We start from the raw sequence: 14,246 nt of genomic DNA, 5'->3' as shown, positions 1-14,246 counted from the left end.
ATGACATGATCGTTTGGCTATCAGGCAAGACTCACCTTGACAAGATGTCTTCCCACGACTGATTGAGCGAGCGATGCGTTTCTGGATCTGAATCAAGGACGCCACTGCGCAGTATCTCTGCCAGCCCAAAATGCGCTGGTTTTGAAGAGATTCTTTCTTCCCCAAGGGCAGAACCAGCCATCGCTGCTATTTTCTCGCCAGATGGCTCCCCGCAAGAGAAAGACACCACCCAGGCGACCAAGTGGATCCAGAGCACCCACAAGATCCTTGATCTGCAGGACTGGATGAGTGCCACACCAAGTCCCAAGATCCCTGGGTTGGCTTCCTTCCTGCAATACATTCGCCATGTGTTCGATGGAGACATGCTGGACAAACAGCTGTACTTCAGCCTGACCCGGCGACGGCGATTCAAGCGACTCGATCTCCACAGCAAGCGACAGCGCACCGTCCACGAGATGTGCAAGCAAGTCATCGACCAGGCACCAAAGGAGACCGAAGTGGTGATTGCCTTTGGGAATGCATCCTGGAAACAGGGGAAGGGATATGCTTCCAGTCCCAGGAGACTCAGGTTCGCCAAGTACTTTGAGCAATTCCACCATCACCAGAGACGCCCACCAGACCGATCCGTCTCCAAGATCCATGTGTACTCGGTGAACGAGTTCAACACATCCCAGGTGTGCTCACATTGTCGGGAATTCAAGCGACTTGAGTCACCCGAGCATCTTGATATCGAGAAACCCCACTTTGTACGGAGCTGTGCAAGCTGCCATACGCTGTGGGGTCGAGACGTCAATGCAGCCAGGAACATGATCTCGGTATGCCAGTCGATCATCGCCACAGGAGATCGACCGGGTGTATTCAAGACTGTGCTCCCGAAACCAACCAAAACCACTCGATTGCCAACGAAGACAGGAGTGCAATGCCATGGCCTACCCGCTGGGCCTACAAGTCAGTCAGCGGGCTTCAGATATCTGAAGCCAGAAAGTGACTGTCCCGTTTCTTTCTGGATAGACTGTAAGTATATCGCACTGTTCCTTGAGTATGTCGACAGTGGATGCCGGGTCGCCCATATTCTGGGCAGTCCACTTCGGGGTTGCCATCCCTCTTGGGATGGTCGATGGGAGGTGTTTGACTCCCTTGTGCAAAGTGTGTGTGTGCGGATGTGTGTGTGTGTGTGTGCAAAGTGTGTGTGTGTGACGGCGAGAGGCTTCTCGCCTTCCCTCGGGGGTCTCTCGCCAGAGACTGCTCTTCTCGCCGACCGAGGTGGCTCCGAGAGCGCGTTTTTTCGTTCTCGCTCATTTTTTTAACAAAAAATTTTTTCATAGTGCATCTCCCTTGCCCTTTCATCTCACCTGGCTATCCATCGCCCCCTTGCGGCAGCCAAACAGTCCTTGTCGCTCCCTCCGAGCAAGACTTCAATCGAGCCTGCACGTCGACCCTACCACACGAAATGACAGAGAGTCGGAGGGTCATCGTCACCTGTATGTGTTGTCTTCTGGAAGCGTTTCGCATCCCGCCTCCTGGCTGTCTGACGCCCTCGATGCGCTATAGGGCCGATAGTTGCATCGACAAACCTGCCTCTGTCGATTGCCGTCCGTCCAACCCATGCAGAAATAAGGATCTTAAGGGCTGCTCAGAAAGGTTTCCATCAACCCAAAAGCAATGCTGACTCGCTGACCCCTTTCTTTCCATCTGGCCGTCTGGGCCCTGAACTCCTTCCCCATCGCGGCTCCCCATTGGGGACATCATCGTAGATGCCGACGAAGGCAAGCTCTGGAGCCAGATGGCCGACGAGATCTCCAGTCGCATGCCGCTGCGCAACATCACCTGGCAGAATCCCATGGACAAGTCTCGAACGATCTTCAGGACCATCGAGGCCCTTGATGTCGAGTTCAAGCGGTTCTCGGCCGACATTTTCCCTCGCCAGGCGCCGAACGGCTCCGTCCAAAACCCGTTTTTTGTGCATCTTTTCCTCGTAAACTGCGAGGTGAGTGTCTCTTTATCAGACAAACACCATCGCTATTTAATCATGTTACCTCGTTTTTCGATGCACCGAACGAAGGCTTTGATGGTGTGCCCGTGCCGGTTTCTTGACTCCATCCTGCGACTAAACGATCCCGTACGATCGTCCCTCCCTTCCCTGCCCCAATATCTTCGGATCCTGGTCTCTGCGGTTCATTTGTCCCTATGGTCCAGGATATGGACCTCTACAAGAACCAGGTGCGCAAGCAGATCCAGGACTGGCTGAACGTCATCGCCAACAAGAAGAGCCAGGAATGGCTGATTGTGAACGTGGTCCCGGCCGATGGGAAGAAGATCCAGACCCCAAGATTCCTGGGTGGCGGAAATGTGTTTGAAAAGATAAAATCCGATTTCAGTATGGGCAAGAAAGACAGGTCAGGCCGCGATCTGCAAAATCAAGAGGGTGTGCAGCAGATACCTCCTGGGGGAGCGCTGGACCAGCGCATCTCCTCACCTTTCCCTCGGCTACCATTCAATGGACGACTCCACATCACATCGACCCAGGAGCCCCGACTCCCGAGCTCGTGGTTGACATCACCATCTCCCTCTGGCCTCGATACTGTCTCTCCCCGCCTCAGATTTGTCCAGCTCAAGCTCGGCAGCACCGATTCCCAAGAATCCTGGATCGAGTTTATTGCCAAACTAAAGGAGGCACTCGTCACAAGCTTCAACCAGCAGATTCTGCAGTTCGAGGAGGATACTCGACGCCTGGACTCGCAGCGACTTATGCCGGGCTGGAACTTTTGTCAATACTTTATCATGAAGGTAAGGTGTATCCCTCAGTTTGGTGTTCGAAGAACTCATGGCATCTGTCGCAAGCCAAGTCACTAGCCATGCAACAGCTGCAAATAGGGGATATCGTCGCCGCTGTCGCCGATACTAAAGTTGTTCTCTCTCCGCCTGCCCCCTCTTGTAGGAAGCGCTGGCATATATCTTTGAGCTCATGAATCTGCTGGGCGAAGCCTTGCTCGTTTATGACGAGCTGGAGGCCTCGTTTTTCCAAACCATGGCAGGTACGCCTCCCCGTGATCGGAAGGCTCTGGAGTTCCGAGCCTTCCGATCGCCAACTGGCCCGCTTTGGCTCCGAAGAAGGGGCCACTTTCATGAGCATGCGTCGCGGATTCTACTGCTGTCTGGATAGAACCTTGGGCCTTGCTTTCCAAGGCGACTCGCTGACCGCTCGTTCCACTTTGCTCGTTTTCCAGAGCAAGGCGTTCCGTGGATCAAAAAGTTCGGCGGCACCGACCCCGGAGACGATAGCGGGGACATTTTGAATCTGAAGCAGAAGCCCTACCGCGATATGATCAGCCAGACGACCATCTCGATCTTTGACTTTCGCATCTACATGTTTGCGCGACAATGCCAGATCCTCTTCCGCATGAACATGCCCGTAGAGATCTGTCGACGATCAAACATCTTCATCGCCGTCTTTGGGCGGACCCTTGAAGACTACAAGGTCAGATTGTGGGACAGGCTGATGCGGGATCGCCGGCAGTCGGCCGCGTACAGCGCCTCACCAGTGCCGGCCTTCCAGTATCCAGCATTCTCCGGTTGCAATCCGTATCCTTGCCGCCATGTCTCGCGCCGTTAAAGTCAAATTGAATGTCCCGATACATCCACATGATCCCTCAGCGCCCTCAGCGCCCTCAGCTCCGCTGCTCTTGATCAGATCAAAGCTATTCGCAGTTAACTCACCTCCTGCTGATACTTCAACTGTATCCCTCCTTGACTTGCCGGACTGCTCCTCAGGTGGCGCTCGTACCCAACTTTTGCGAGTGCTGGATTTACTCGGCCTGCTTGAACGTGATTATGCACTGCCAGGAACTGGTCGCCGTGTCAAGCCACAGTCCCGAAGTGGTCGCAATCTACGAGGCATACAAGGGGGAGCTCCTCATGCAAGCCCGACTTCAGGTAGGAGCGTGTCGACCGAGACACCAGAGCTATCCACCGCGCGAACTGCATCCCAGGATCTCACACCATGGTTGGCCTCGACAGCTCGACCGCCTTGGCGCCCGCACCGGCCAGTATCTTTCGATCATCCACACGACCACGCCCAGCAAGCCAACCGAGAGTTCGGAGGCTTATGTTCCGTTCTATGATCTGGATCCCGAGGAGATCGATGCCAACAGCCACACTTTGCATCTCGATGAGGTCGCGTACCTGACTAACCAAGAGCTCAAGAACGCCTTGATGTCCACGTCGCACTTTGATGAGCTATACGCGGTACGATATCCATTGCGCAATCGTTGGACTTGTGTCCTGGCCGTACGGCGCATTCTGAAAGTTCAGCAAGAGACAGCAGCAACCTCCCCCACACCCCGCTTGCAATATTCGACAAATAAGCTTCCCGATGGGCTCCAGCAGACAGCGTTTCGTGAGAGCCACGCAATTGACTGACAAACTGCCTTTAATTCGCGGTATATCCAGCGAATCACAGGTCGTGCTATTACTAGCTTTGAGCTCACCACACGGGCCCGCACCGTAAATATGCTCAAGTGCGACATTGCACTCCTCCTCTTGTAAGCGCTACTGTGGTGCCCTATTCAGTGCAGTGAGTTTGGTATGAGGATTGGCTGGAGCTTTTGCGGCGTTCTGGCCTCCGAAACTACCTCTGATCGCGGCGCCCACACCGTGAGGACTGCCTCGCTCCTGGCGATCAACGACGATCGACTAACCCTGGACAACCATTGGCGACCTATCTTGTCCATGCCACATCAACGGCCCTTCCAGCACACGCGGACGTTTCCAGGACGCCATCAACATCCTCGTCCCGCTCGCAGCGTACTTCAAAGGACACGAGTGGAACACCATCCACACTATGATCGTCGAGAAGCTCTCGGTGTGCCAAAAGAAACTCGGCAGGTTGACGGACTTTGTCAACTCATGCATACACTTGATTACCGTCAACAGCGAGCTCGAGCGCACGAGCCATGTTTTGCGGAGTGGTGGCAAGGGGCAGCTCATTCGGTCGCAGTCATCTCGGTCGCTTGTGTTGATGTCGGGCCTCCAGCCAGCAGATATCAATGCATGCATCGACGCAATCCAGCAGACGGCCGGGGTAATGGAGACTGGTAAGACACTTGAATGTATCCATGCTGCAGTGAGACCAATTGCGTCAATCTAGATAGATAGCGTCGATGCCCGTGTGCCTATCTCGCCCTCGCCTTGCCATCGCCCTCACCATCGCCTTGTCTACTCCCTTGCATCAATGCAGGGCTGGTGTGCGACGACAGCATCGTGTTTGAGCCTGCAGTGCTCTCCCTGGTGCAAGAGCTTCATGAGGAAGACAAAATCAGCGCAACCGTTCGGATTCACAGTCGACTGATCAAGGTGGGAATGCATTTGTGTGCATCGGAGCGTGAAATGTGACTGTCCACCATCCAAGCCAGTGTTGTGTGCCACACCCTCCATCTGACACGGTTCCCGCGGAAATCGTTGCTGCCAGGACATTTGCCTGTCGTCCGTCAAAGTCATCCTTGATGGTCCCGAAGGGGCCCAGATGCTCTGCGGAGCCAGCGATGTTAGCTTAGAGCCCGGCTCGAACGAGGTCAAGCTCACGAACGAGGTATGGCTGGCCAGAGCAGACGACGCTACGCGTACAGTTAGAAAGTGCTGGGATCGCATCCGGGCGTTATTAGCCAGCAGCAATCGGGATAGCGGTGCCCACCTTGGATGACAGCTCATCGCAACACCTCCCCGCATGTGCTGTAGACAGTCATTCTCCCGGGCCTCTTCACGGTCTCGGCCATCGTGCTCGCGATCGGCAAGCTTCAGTTCCGATATAACACCAGCAAGCTCTCGAAGAAGAAACAAACGTTCCGAATCTACGAGAACCACGGCTCGATCAAAGTCAACATCTCGATCCCGGACCAAGGTAAAGCGGCAGACCCGAGCACACCAGCAACAGTAGCCCACAAACTGGCTGTGCGCAGGCAGAGATCGTGAATCATAAAGCGATGGATTCAGCACGCAGACTGCAAGGCTTGGGCTGGTTTGGAATCCGCTTCAATTCAATCCAGCTCACTGACTCGGAATGATTAGAAATATCCGCAACTCACTGATGCCTCCTCTACATATCCATACCACGCAGTGGTCTACGGAGAACTTGCGAGCTCGCTGACGATGCGAATCCTCACCAACTCCAACGCCATCGAACATGGCGAGCTGCTGCTTGCATCAATCAACGGCATGATCCTACACTATAGCAAGGCATCCGTCTTCCGCGTATCGTCGTGCCTCAATGCCGGTGCGTGCTCTCTGCTATGGATATTGATCGTGGCCCACATGCATCCAAGGAACCCTTGCCCTTGAACCCCCTGCCGCGACCGCGATGCCCCTACTGTATGGATCATTAATCTGATGATCGCCCTCACATCACAAGACGATGTCCCTCGAGAGCGGCCCTCTGAAATCGTTGGGGACAACAGGATCAGCTTGCCCAAAAGTCCGGCAAACTCCCTGATCGAATTCTCGATTCCCTATACTCTGCCGCCGGACAAGGCCGGCCAGGAAGACTATTATGTATGCCATGACCGCGGGCTGTGATCTGGAGCCGAGTTTGCCGACACCGCCGTACCTATGATGGTTCTGCTGAGGCAATAGAGTGACGATGGCATAAACGCTAACATGCGTCAACGCCATCTACCAAAGATCAAAGTCACACTGCCGTACAGCCTCGCAGATGGCTCCAAGCGCGTCTACTGCATGACAGAAAAGGTCAAGATTCTCCCGCCGGTGGGCTTTTCGAGTAGTTTCAACTTTGCCTCGGACAGGTATGCCACTACTGTGGTCACAGCCGCAGTCGAGCTGCCTTGGTGGCCCGGCGCGTGTGCATCTATCAGCGACCAAGCAAGACCAATGCAATGTTAATGCCGCTGACCCATGCCCATATGAACTGTAGCCTCTTTGCACAAGTGCAGTTGATCGGACTGGATTCGGTTCCCATTCGAATCACCGACACAACTATATCGGTCCCACGACACTACAAGTGTACCGAGTATCCCTTGGCGTCGACGGTATGTTGGTGTTGGCAGTGCTACTATGCTGCATCCTGACTCGCGGCGCTGCAGCGAGCCAGCAATCAGTGCGGCGAGGTAACAACCTCTAGACGTCGCCGAGATAGCAAAGCTAACCTGTCGCTCTTGCAGACTCTGGTGGAACAGCAGAAAATGACGCTGTTCTATCGCTTGGAGCCGATAGATGTCACCAGTGGTAGGATCCGTCAAGCGAGCATGCCAAGGCGGCACCGAGTGCGGCAGACGAGAAGAGGGGCAATCAAGCCATGCCTTGGCGACGCAGGTGGTGATGGACTTGGAGATGTCTGTCGGCTGAGCGAGTGGCATTGTCCTACTTTGTAGATTCTTCCGCCAAGCGACCGGCACATGGCGACAAGCTCCAGTTCGCGCTCAAGTACTACTACACCCGTGAAGGTAGGCGATCGCAGGTTGAGGTGGTGGTTGAATCAAACAGCGTTACGATGATATGCCAACGAGCCGGTTGCTATCGGGCCACCGGTGTGTGAGCCTATATCCACGGTGCTGATCCGCTGTATAACTTCATCCCTATCCCAGAGATCGAACAGTTCATTTTGTTCCATCTCGAGCAAGAGCTGCGTGCAAACCAGATGACCAAGTGCACCGGGTTCTTGACGCAGCTGCTGAAGGACCATATTTTCACCCAGATCGACTTTCACTCGTATGGGCTTTACAACGAAGTCGACGTCTTTCCAGGGATGTTTTCGTCCGACGACAGCAGCGATCGCAGCACTCTTGTGGGCTGGCTGCAAGACTCTGTGAACATGGACGACGAGGGAATCAGCAGCGAAATCCTCAAGTTTTTGCAAGGATTTGCAACAGTAAGTGCTGGCTGCCGAATCGGCCCCGCTGGGATGTTGACCGCCAGGCGGGTATGGTTCAGCAGCAACGATTAACCTGTGGCGCCAGTTGTTTCCGGTGGCTTGCGTGGTGCGAATATTGTCTTCCGAGGGCTGTGCAAAGGATGGTGCTTTGAAGAGCAGTCCACTGGATGGTGGATGGGCAGGGGTGTGATGTGCGTATCTGAGATGGTGGTGATGGCGCTGACATTTCAATTGATCCATCGCATACGTAGAAGTTCCAGAAGATAACTGCTGGCCAGGTTCGCGAATCGATCCAAATCAAGCCTCGCACACTGGTGTACAACTTTGCACCTCCTGTGTGTCATGTAAGTTGCGCAGTCAACCGCACAAGCCGGAGAGAAGGGGGGGGGCGCATGGGACTCCCTCTGGCCAAGAATGATGCAGGTCACAACTGACGTTGCTACTGGTCCGGCGGCTTTCAGAACATCATTACGTCGCACCTCCACCTGCATGGGGCCGAGAGTGCCAACGGCCAATACAGCGTCGCTCAGACGATCCCGTGCACCCTGGAGCTGAAGTTGAAGGCGTGGGGCAAGAGCGATCATAGCGAAACCGAAGAGTTTCTCGATATCACCATCGAGGCCCTCTTTGATCCCAACATTTGGATGCTCTCGGGCAAGCGAGTGAATGCGGTCCGGCTACAGGTACGAACTCGAGTCACGAGCCACGAGCGGATCTGATACCACGACTCTACGGGCAACCTCAGAGCGATCGTCGCTCCGTTAAGCCTCGACACCCGCTTCCTCACGCTTGCGTGCTTGATTGTTATGGTCCAGATGAACCTCGACGAGGCAAACGAGCAGACAGTCAAGCTTCCATTTGCATTGATTCCACTGACGACGGGCGAGCTGCCGATGCCGAACTTTCGTCTGGTGAACAAGTCGCTGTCTGAATTGGATATGCAAAGCAAACCGCTGAAGCTACAGCTGATCCACATCAACTCGGGCGAGCAAGTGATGATCCTCCCACGAGAACAGAGCGCGCAGCTGGTCCTTGAAATGAGTCCAGCGCCGGAATCCGCCTCAGCGTAGCGCGAGGTGTGCCTGGGCGAGGGCGCAAAGGGCCGAGGCGATGTCGGCGATGTGACCTCCGTGACCCAATATGAGATAGCTTGCTGCTACCAATGCAATGCAGCGATCAAGTGTGTCCTGTACCCTGCTCATGAGGCGACAATCACTGCATGAGAGCGGCGGAAAGGTACCGTGATGTGCCCTGCGCCGGAATGCCAAGACCGATGATGATTCGGCCACGTCGACCGGGTGCCTGCTGCTGGAGATGATATGTCCAATTGTGGGGTGGGGTGTGTCCCATCTTCAACGTGCCATCCGGCATACCGCTTGGATCCACAAATGGTCATGCAGAGCAGGCGGGTCCTTGTTTGAGTTGGCGGCGGGCTGGATTCTCCGGATAGCCGCGGCCCACATTTGTCAGGAATCGCGGATATATAGATTCCTGCACCCGACCCCACACTCCCTCGCCCCAACCAGCATCTGCATCTACATCCGCACCGCACCGCCGTAGCCATGACCGTGATCGCCAACGTTCCCATCTCGTCCGACTATGGATATGTGAGTGCATCATGGCTGCAGCACAGAAGCCGCCCGGCACCAAGCGATCATGCCTTGATCGCTAGTACGGTGCAATCGAGGCTCGAGGCCGCGAGATCCGTCGCGAGCAGCGATCAACGAGCGAGGAGGCCGCTGCTGGATCCAAGCGGCCGGCATGATCACGGCAGAGCAATCTTGCACCTTGCTCTGCGACCAGTTCCAGCCAAGCAGAACGAAGGAGACACTTCCACTGACTCGGTGCTTCGTCGTCTTCCTCCTCCCCTCCCAGGTCATCCTTGTTGCTGGAGCCTTCTGTTTTAACCTCTATACCACCGGTGTCAGCGTCGGGTTCCAGCGCCGCAAGCACAACATCCCCGTAAGTCGGATCGATGCCTTTGCCTTTGCGTCTACGGCACAGGGCAATTTCTGTGGGCAGTCAAATGCTGGCCATCGAGATCTGCCCTTTCGAGCACCCCAGCAGCCAATCTCACCGCCCTTTCTTCTCCAAAGTACCCGGATATGGGCTGCGGTCCCTATGCTAACAAGCTCGAGTAAGTTCACGGCTTCTGGCGCCGTAGATACGCCGGGGGCACAATGACGATAGCGGGTACTACTAAGCGAGTTGCCGTCACTAACGATACAAACCCTGTGCCTCTTGCTTCCGACCAGGCTGAAGGATTGGACCGAGTTTAACAACTACCAGCGAGCTCACTACGTAAGCCAAACAAGCATATAGGTGCATTGTTAATGCATGACTTTGACGAGATATTCTACTGATCGCTGTCCGTCCTCGTCTCGGATGTGCATAACAGAACTACATTGAGAGCTTTGGCATCGTCATGACCTCGCTCCTGGTCGGCGGTGTTTTCTACCCCAGACTCCAGGCCGCCCTCGGTGCAGCCCACTTGGTAAGCGGTGGGCAAGTGGGCAGATGGACAGGATGCACTCGGCAGGCTGGATAGCCCGCCTATGTGTCGATAGTCACTGTTGATCTTGAGTCTGCGCGATCCAGCCCTGAAGACAGCGGGCAGTCGATCTGGGATGCATCGTCTGTGGAAAAGTCATGGGCAGCGACTGGATTCTAACTGCCTGGCCCTGTGCCTCTCGACTCTGCGTATTCAGGTTGGCCGCATCCTGTACACTTATGGCTACCAGAAGAGCGGCCCCCAGAGCCGATACAAGGGCGCTCTGCTCTTTTATCCCGGCTTCCTCGGCATGGTCGGCGTCTTGTTCTACAGCGGCGCCAAGCTTGCCATTGGCTTCTAAGCATCGACAGAGATCCTCAACCCGAGCGGCGCATTGCTTCCATTAGACGAAGCGTGCGATGCACTGCCTGAGATATGGTCAGTCGGTATTTGGCCGATGCCTCATCGGGGGTCTCCGTGGCCTCATTCACAGCACACTCATATCCACAATACATTCATCGTGTGGAGCATCATCCGAGCTGTGGTGTTTGGAATAACCGGCAAACGCTGCGGTTGGGACCGGTACACAAGGGGCGACTGAATACGATCTTGCCAGGCCGGGCAGGCGTGGTGCCGCTTCATGAGGATACACTACTGAAAGACAGAGTCGCCGAATGCGGGCGGGGCAGCTCGGAAGATCGAGGCGGGGAGAGGCGGCCGAGGCATCCAGTCAGCGAGAGTGAGACTGGATGTTGGAGATCCTGCAATACATCATATTGTCAGAAAATGCAGCCCTGTTCATCCAGGGCGTGTAGATCAGTGGATAGATCGTCTGACTTCGGATCAGAAGGTCGCAGGTTCGAACCCTGTCTCGCTCGCAGTGTTTTGACTCACAGTCATTTTCCATCACTGACCTTCGGAGCCGCCCGAACCTGCGACAACCGGAGTGGGGACTGAGGATCGAAATCGCATGCTATTCTTCGGGTTTTGTCGCTTTCTCAGTACGCAAGCAAAGGAGCCAGCGAGCAGAAAACATCCGCAAACCGATGCAAAATTCGAGTCAAAATGTACCACCTCAAGTGCCTCCTGCGTGGATCGAACACGCGACCTTCTGCTTACGAGGCAGACGCACTACCACTGTGCTAAGAAGGCAGCAAGCTGTGCCCCCACCGTGGATTGAACACGGGACCTTCAGTTTACAAGACTGACGCACTACCACTGTGCTATAAGGGCTCACAATCATCGGATCGAGCCTGTGCATTCTGACACATGCCACGCCACCGAGTGCATCGCCACACCAAGCCAGCCCGCAGCCACACTCCAGCCAGCCCAAGTCAAATCAAATCAAATCAAATCCATTGGCGGAATTCACGCCTTTTGTCGCCTCCTGCCGCTGATCCGCCCTGGCTCTGCTGCGTCGTTTTTTTCTGCCGTCACACCAGCCGGACTCCGACACCCCCCAAGCAGCCGCAGATAAAATCCTTGCATCTCGCTTCCGATCGCCGCACTTTCAGCACATCTACAACACATCCACAGCACATCTACAACACATCCACAACCCAACGTCGCATCGCTATCACCCAGCACCATGGACGAAACCGAATCCATCCACTCCGAAACGGCATCCGAGTTCTCCGAAACCTCCTCGGGCCTCTCTCATCCCACGATGCAGGTGCCTGCTCCGATGGCCCGCTCCTACATCCATGCCCCGAGATCAAATCTCTACACTTGTCTGGCCGTAGGTATCGATATGCATCAGCCTAATCCATATCACTCCGTTGTCCATGGTGACGGATTGCGATGTGGTCATGTAGCCGCATCTCTGGGGCTTCGAAGATGGCTCGATCGGGCTCGGAGTCTGCGAATAGAGCCGCTTCGTGAGCCAGGCGCTCTGTCCCAACACCACCGATCCTTGTCGCTGTAATATCTTCTCACCTCCTCCGTACTCCTCTTCTGCCATGGCGGCGGTGGCTTTGATAACAGTGTCAGGTCGCCTTCCGCTCCGCTGATCAGCAGCGCGAGCACTACCATAGCGACTGGCATCGCTACAATCTGAAGCGCAAGGTTGCCGAGCTGCCTCCAGTGGCTCTCGAAGAGTTTGCCAAGCGCCTCGAGGCCCAGCAGTCCAAGCACCAAGCCGACGTAGCCCAGGCTGCATTCACGGCCGAATGTGCTCCCTGCCGCAAGGAGTTCCAGACCGAGAACGCATACCAGAACCATCTCCAGTCCAAGAAGCACAAAGAGCTAGCGGCCAAGCATGAGGCCAAGCGAGCCGGCCAGCCAGCCCTGGAGCAGTCGTCGACCGAATCCAGCTCGTCGGCAGACGACAGCATGGACACGGCCTCGACTACCAAGCGCAACTGGCGCCTGGAGCTGGCCTCGGCCACCACCGCCGAAGAGGCCGAGGCTCTCTGGGAAGAGAAGATTGCATCGGCGCCGCGCCTGACCGAGACTGACTGCCTCTTCTGTACCAAAAAGTCCGGCTCGCTCGAGGCCAACATCAAGCACATGTCTGCTGCCCACAGCTTCTTCATCCCGGACATTGAATACCTGGCTGATCTCAAGGGCCTGCTCCTGTATCTGGGCGAAAAGATTTCTGTCGGCAACATCTGCCTGTACTGCAACGGTGCCGGGCGTGCCATCCATTCGCTCGAGGCCGTGCGCGCGCACATGGTGGGTACAGAATATCCTGGGGTGGTTCTATGATTCGTGTTGTTTTGCAGGGGAGATGTGTTCTCGCCAAGCGGCGGAATGCAGTGGCCGGATATGCATCATTGAAAGGCTTAGCAGCGTGGCAAAACAGAAGCTCACCCAAACATGCTGATCATGGATGGCACGACCTAATGAACGCATTCGGGGAGCCAATTTACGCACAAAATCTGACATCTTTATTGGCATGGCTGTTTCCAGATCGACAAGGGCCACTGCAAGGTTCTATATGAAGGCGATGCCGAAATGGAGCTGGCAGAGTTCTACGACTTTAGCTCGACATGGGAAGATGTCGACGAGGACGAGGACGAGGAGATTGTCGATGCCGATGCGGACAATGGCGATGGAGAGTGGGAAGATGCATCAGAGGCTGGAAATGGACCATCGTCACGAAGGTAAGGCTATGCTGTGCTGCACTGTGCCGCGAGTGGCCGCTGTGGGATTCTGTTGCACGATGGTTGAACCTGGCACCATCCAAAGCTCGAGGCTGCTCGTCCAACGACAGTCACTTGGTCGAGAGTCGTGGGTTGGTGACTGAACAGCAAAGCCCATGTATTGAGCCACGGCGTTCATGTCATCGATTTACCACTCTTCCACTGCACCGAGTCTGACCGCTGCTTCCTGCTCATTGCCCTCCCTCCAGCGGCCCTTCGCTCGTGATCATGGACGAGACCCAGATGGTTCTTCCATCCGGCCACCGCGTCGGCCACAGACAGTTCAACAAGATCTGGAAGCAGACTCTGAAACCAGACGAAACTCGCGACGCCGCGATCATCAGCCGGCTTATGGGCCAGTATCGCGAGCTGGGCTGCCTGCCAACCAACTCGCCCGAGCGTCTGGTCATCCGCGACAAGATGATGCAGGCCAAGACCCAGATCAAGCAGTACCAGGACTACAAGATGCGCACGGGCATCAAAGCAAACAAGCTCCAGCGGCACTTCCGTCACCAGGTCGATTACTAAACGATCCAGGCGCCTTCACCCCATCGCGCGGCACCTCCTTCTGGTCAGCCGTACCTACGATGCATTCGGCTCTTCCGGAGCACCGACAGTCTCTGCGATCGATTCCGCGTCTTGCGCTGTTGATGATGGTCCTATTTGTGGGCCTCTGCTACATGTGTAGTTGGCGGTAATATACACCAGTATCGTTCATGCGACAGTGATCCTG

The 14,246-nt window shown here is 55.5% G+C and overlaps 3 protein-coding genes and 3 non-coding genes across 6 annotated transcripts; 4 read left to right on the top strand and 2 right to left on the bottom strand.

The window, feature by feature from the left end:
* Positions 1 to 1,341: 1,341 nt before the first annotated feature.
* BJ171DRAFT_514013 (uncharacterized protein) lies at positions 1,342 to 9,067 on the top strand. Its single transcript, XM_053111797.1, has 23 exons — positions 1,342 to 1,481; positions 1,755 to 1,987; positions 2,197 to 2,396; positions 2,601 to 2,787; positions 2,939 to 3,035; positions 3,228 to 3,478; positions 3,772 to 3,933; positions 4,018 to 4,245; positions 4,450 to 4,541; positions 4,753 to 5,093; positions 5,237 to 5,352; positions 5,468 to 5,587; positions 5,734 to 5,896; positions 6,113 to 6,268; positions 6,404 to 6,543; positions 6,673 to 6,794; positions 6,923 to 7,037; positions 7,170 to 7,233; positions 7,380 to 7,451; positions 7,593 to 7,876; positions 8,131 to 8,223; positions 8,341 to 8,562; positions 8,695 to 9,067. The coding sequence occupies exons 1-23, from the start codon at positions 1,451 to 1,453 to the stop codon at positions 8,947 to 8,949; spliced, it is 3,744 nt and encodes a 1,247-aa protein (XP_052964501.1). The 5' UTR covers positions 1,342 to 1,450; the 3' UTR covers positions 8,950 to 9,067.
* A 336-nt stretch (positions 9,068 to 9,403) lies between these two features.
* Positions 9,404 to 10,986, top strand: BJ171DRAFT_514012 (uncharacterized protein). The gene is made up of 6 exons (XM_053111796.1): positions 9,404 to 9,486; positions 9,755 to 9,841; positions 9,976 to 10,016; positions 10,135 to 10,180; positions 10,278 to 10,373; positions 10,588 to 10,986. Exons 1-6 carry the CDS (start codon positions 9,442 to 9,444, stop codon positions 10,729 to 10,731), a joined length of 459 nt encoding a protein of 152 aa, XP_052964500.1. The 5' UTR covers positions 9,404 to 9,441; the 3' UTR covers positions 10,732 to 10,986.
* Positions 10,987 to 11,175: 189 nt separating this feature from the next.
* BJ171DRAFT_t214 lies at positions 11,176 to 11,248 on the top strand. The gene has a single exon. It is a non-coding gene; the product is annotated as a tRNA-Arg (tRNA).
* Positions 11,249 to 11,450: 202 nt separating this feature from the next.
* Positions 11,451 to 11,522, bottom strand: BJ171DRAFT_t201. Its single transcript has one exon. It is a non-coding gene; the product is annotated as a tRNA-Thr (tRNA).
* Positions 11,523 to 11,531: 9 nt separating this feature from the next.
* Positions 11,532 to 11,603, bottom strand: BJ171DRAFT_t200. Its single transcript has one exon. It is a non-coding gene; the product is annotated as a tRNA-Thr (tRNA).
* A 198-nt stretch (positions 11,604 to 11,801) lies between these two features.
* On the top strand, positions 11,802 to 14,230 carry BJ171DRAFT_461346 (C2H2 type zinc-finger-domain-containing protein). Its single transcript, XM_053108476.1, has 4 exons — positions 11,802 to 12,108; positions 12,354 to 13,043; positions 13,281 to 13,474; positions 13,723 to 14,230. The coding sequence occupies exons 1-4, from the start codon at positions 11,959 to 11,961 to the stop codon at positions 14,039 to 14,041; spliced, it is 1,353 nt and encodes a 450-aa protein (XP_052964499.1). The 5' UTR covers positions 11,802 to 11,958; the 3' UTR covers positions 14,042 to 14,230.
* The last annotated feature ends 16 nt before the right edge of the window (positions 14,231 to 14,246 follow it).

The sequence above is a fragment of the Polychytrium aggregatum genome (assembly GCF_025602895.1).
Source record: "Polychytrium aggregatum strain JEL109 chromosome Unknown BJ171scaffold_31, whole genome shotgun sequence".
Classification (NCBI taxonomy): domain Eukaryota; kingdom Fungi; phylum Chytridiomycota; class Chytridiomycetes; order Polychytriales; genus Polychytrium; species Polychytrium aggregatum.
Note: the sequence above shows the minus strand (reverse complement) of the source record. Positions and strands in the feature narration are given on the sequence as shown.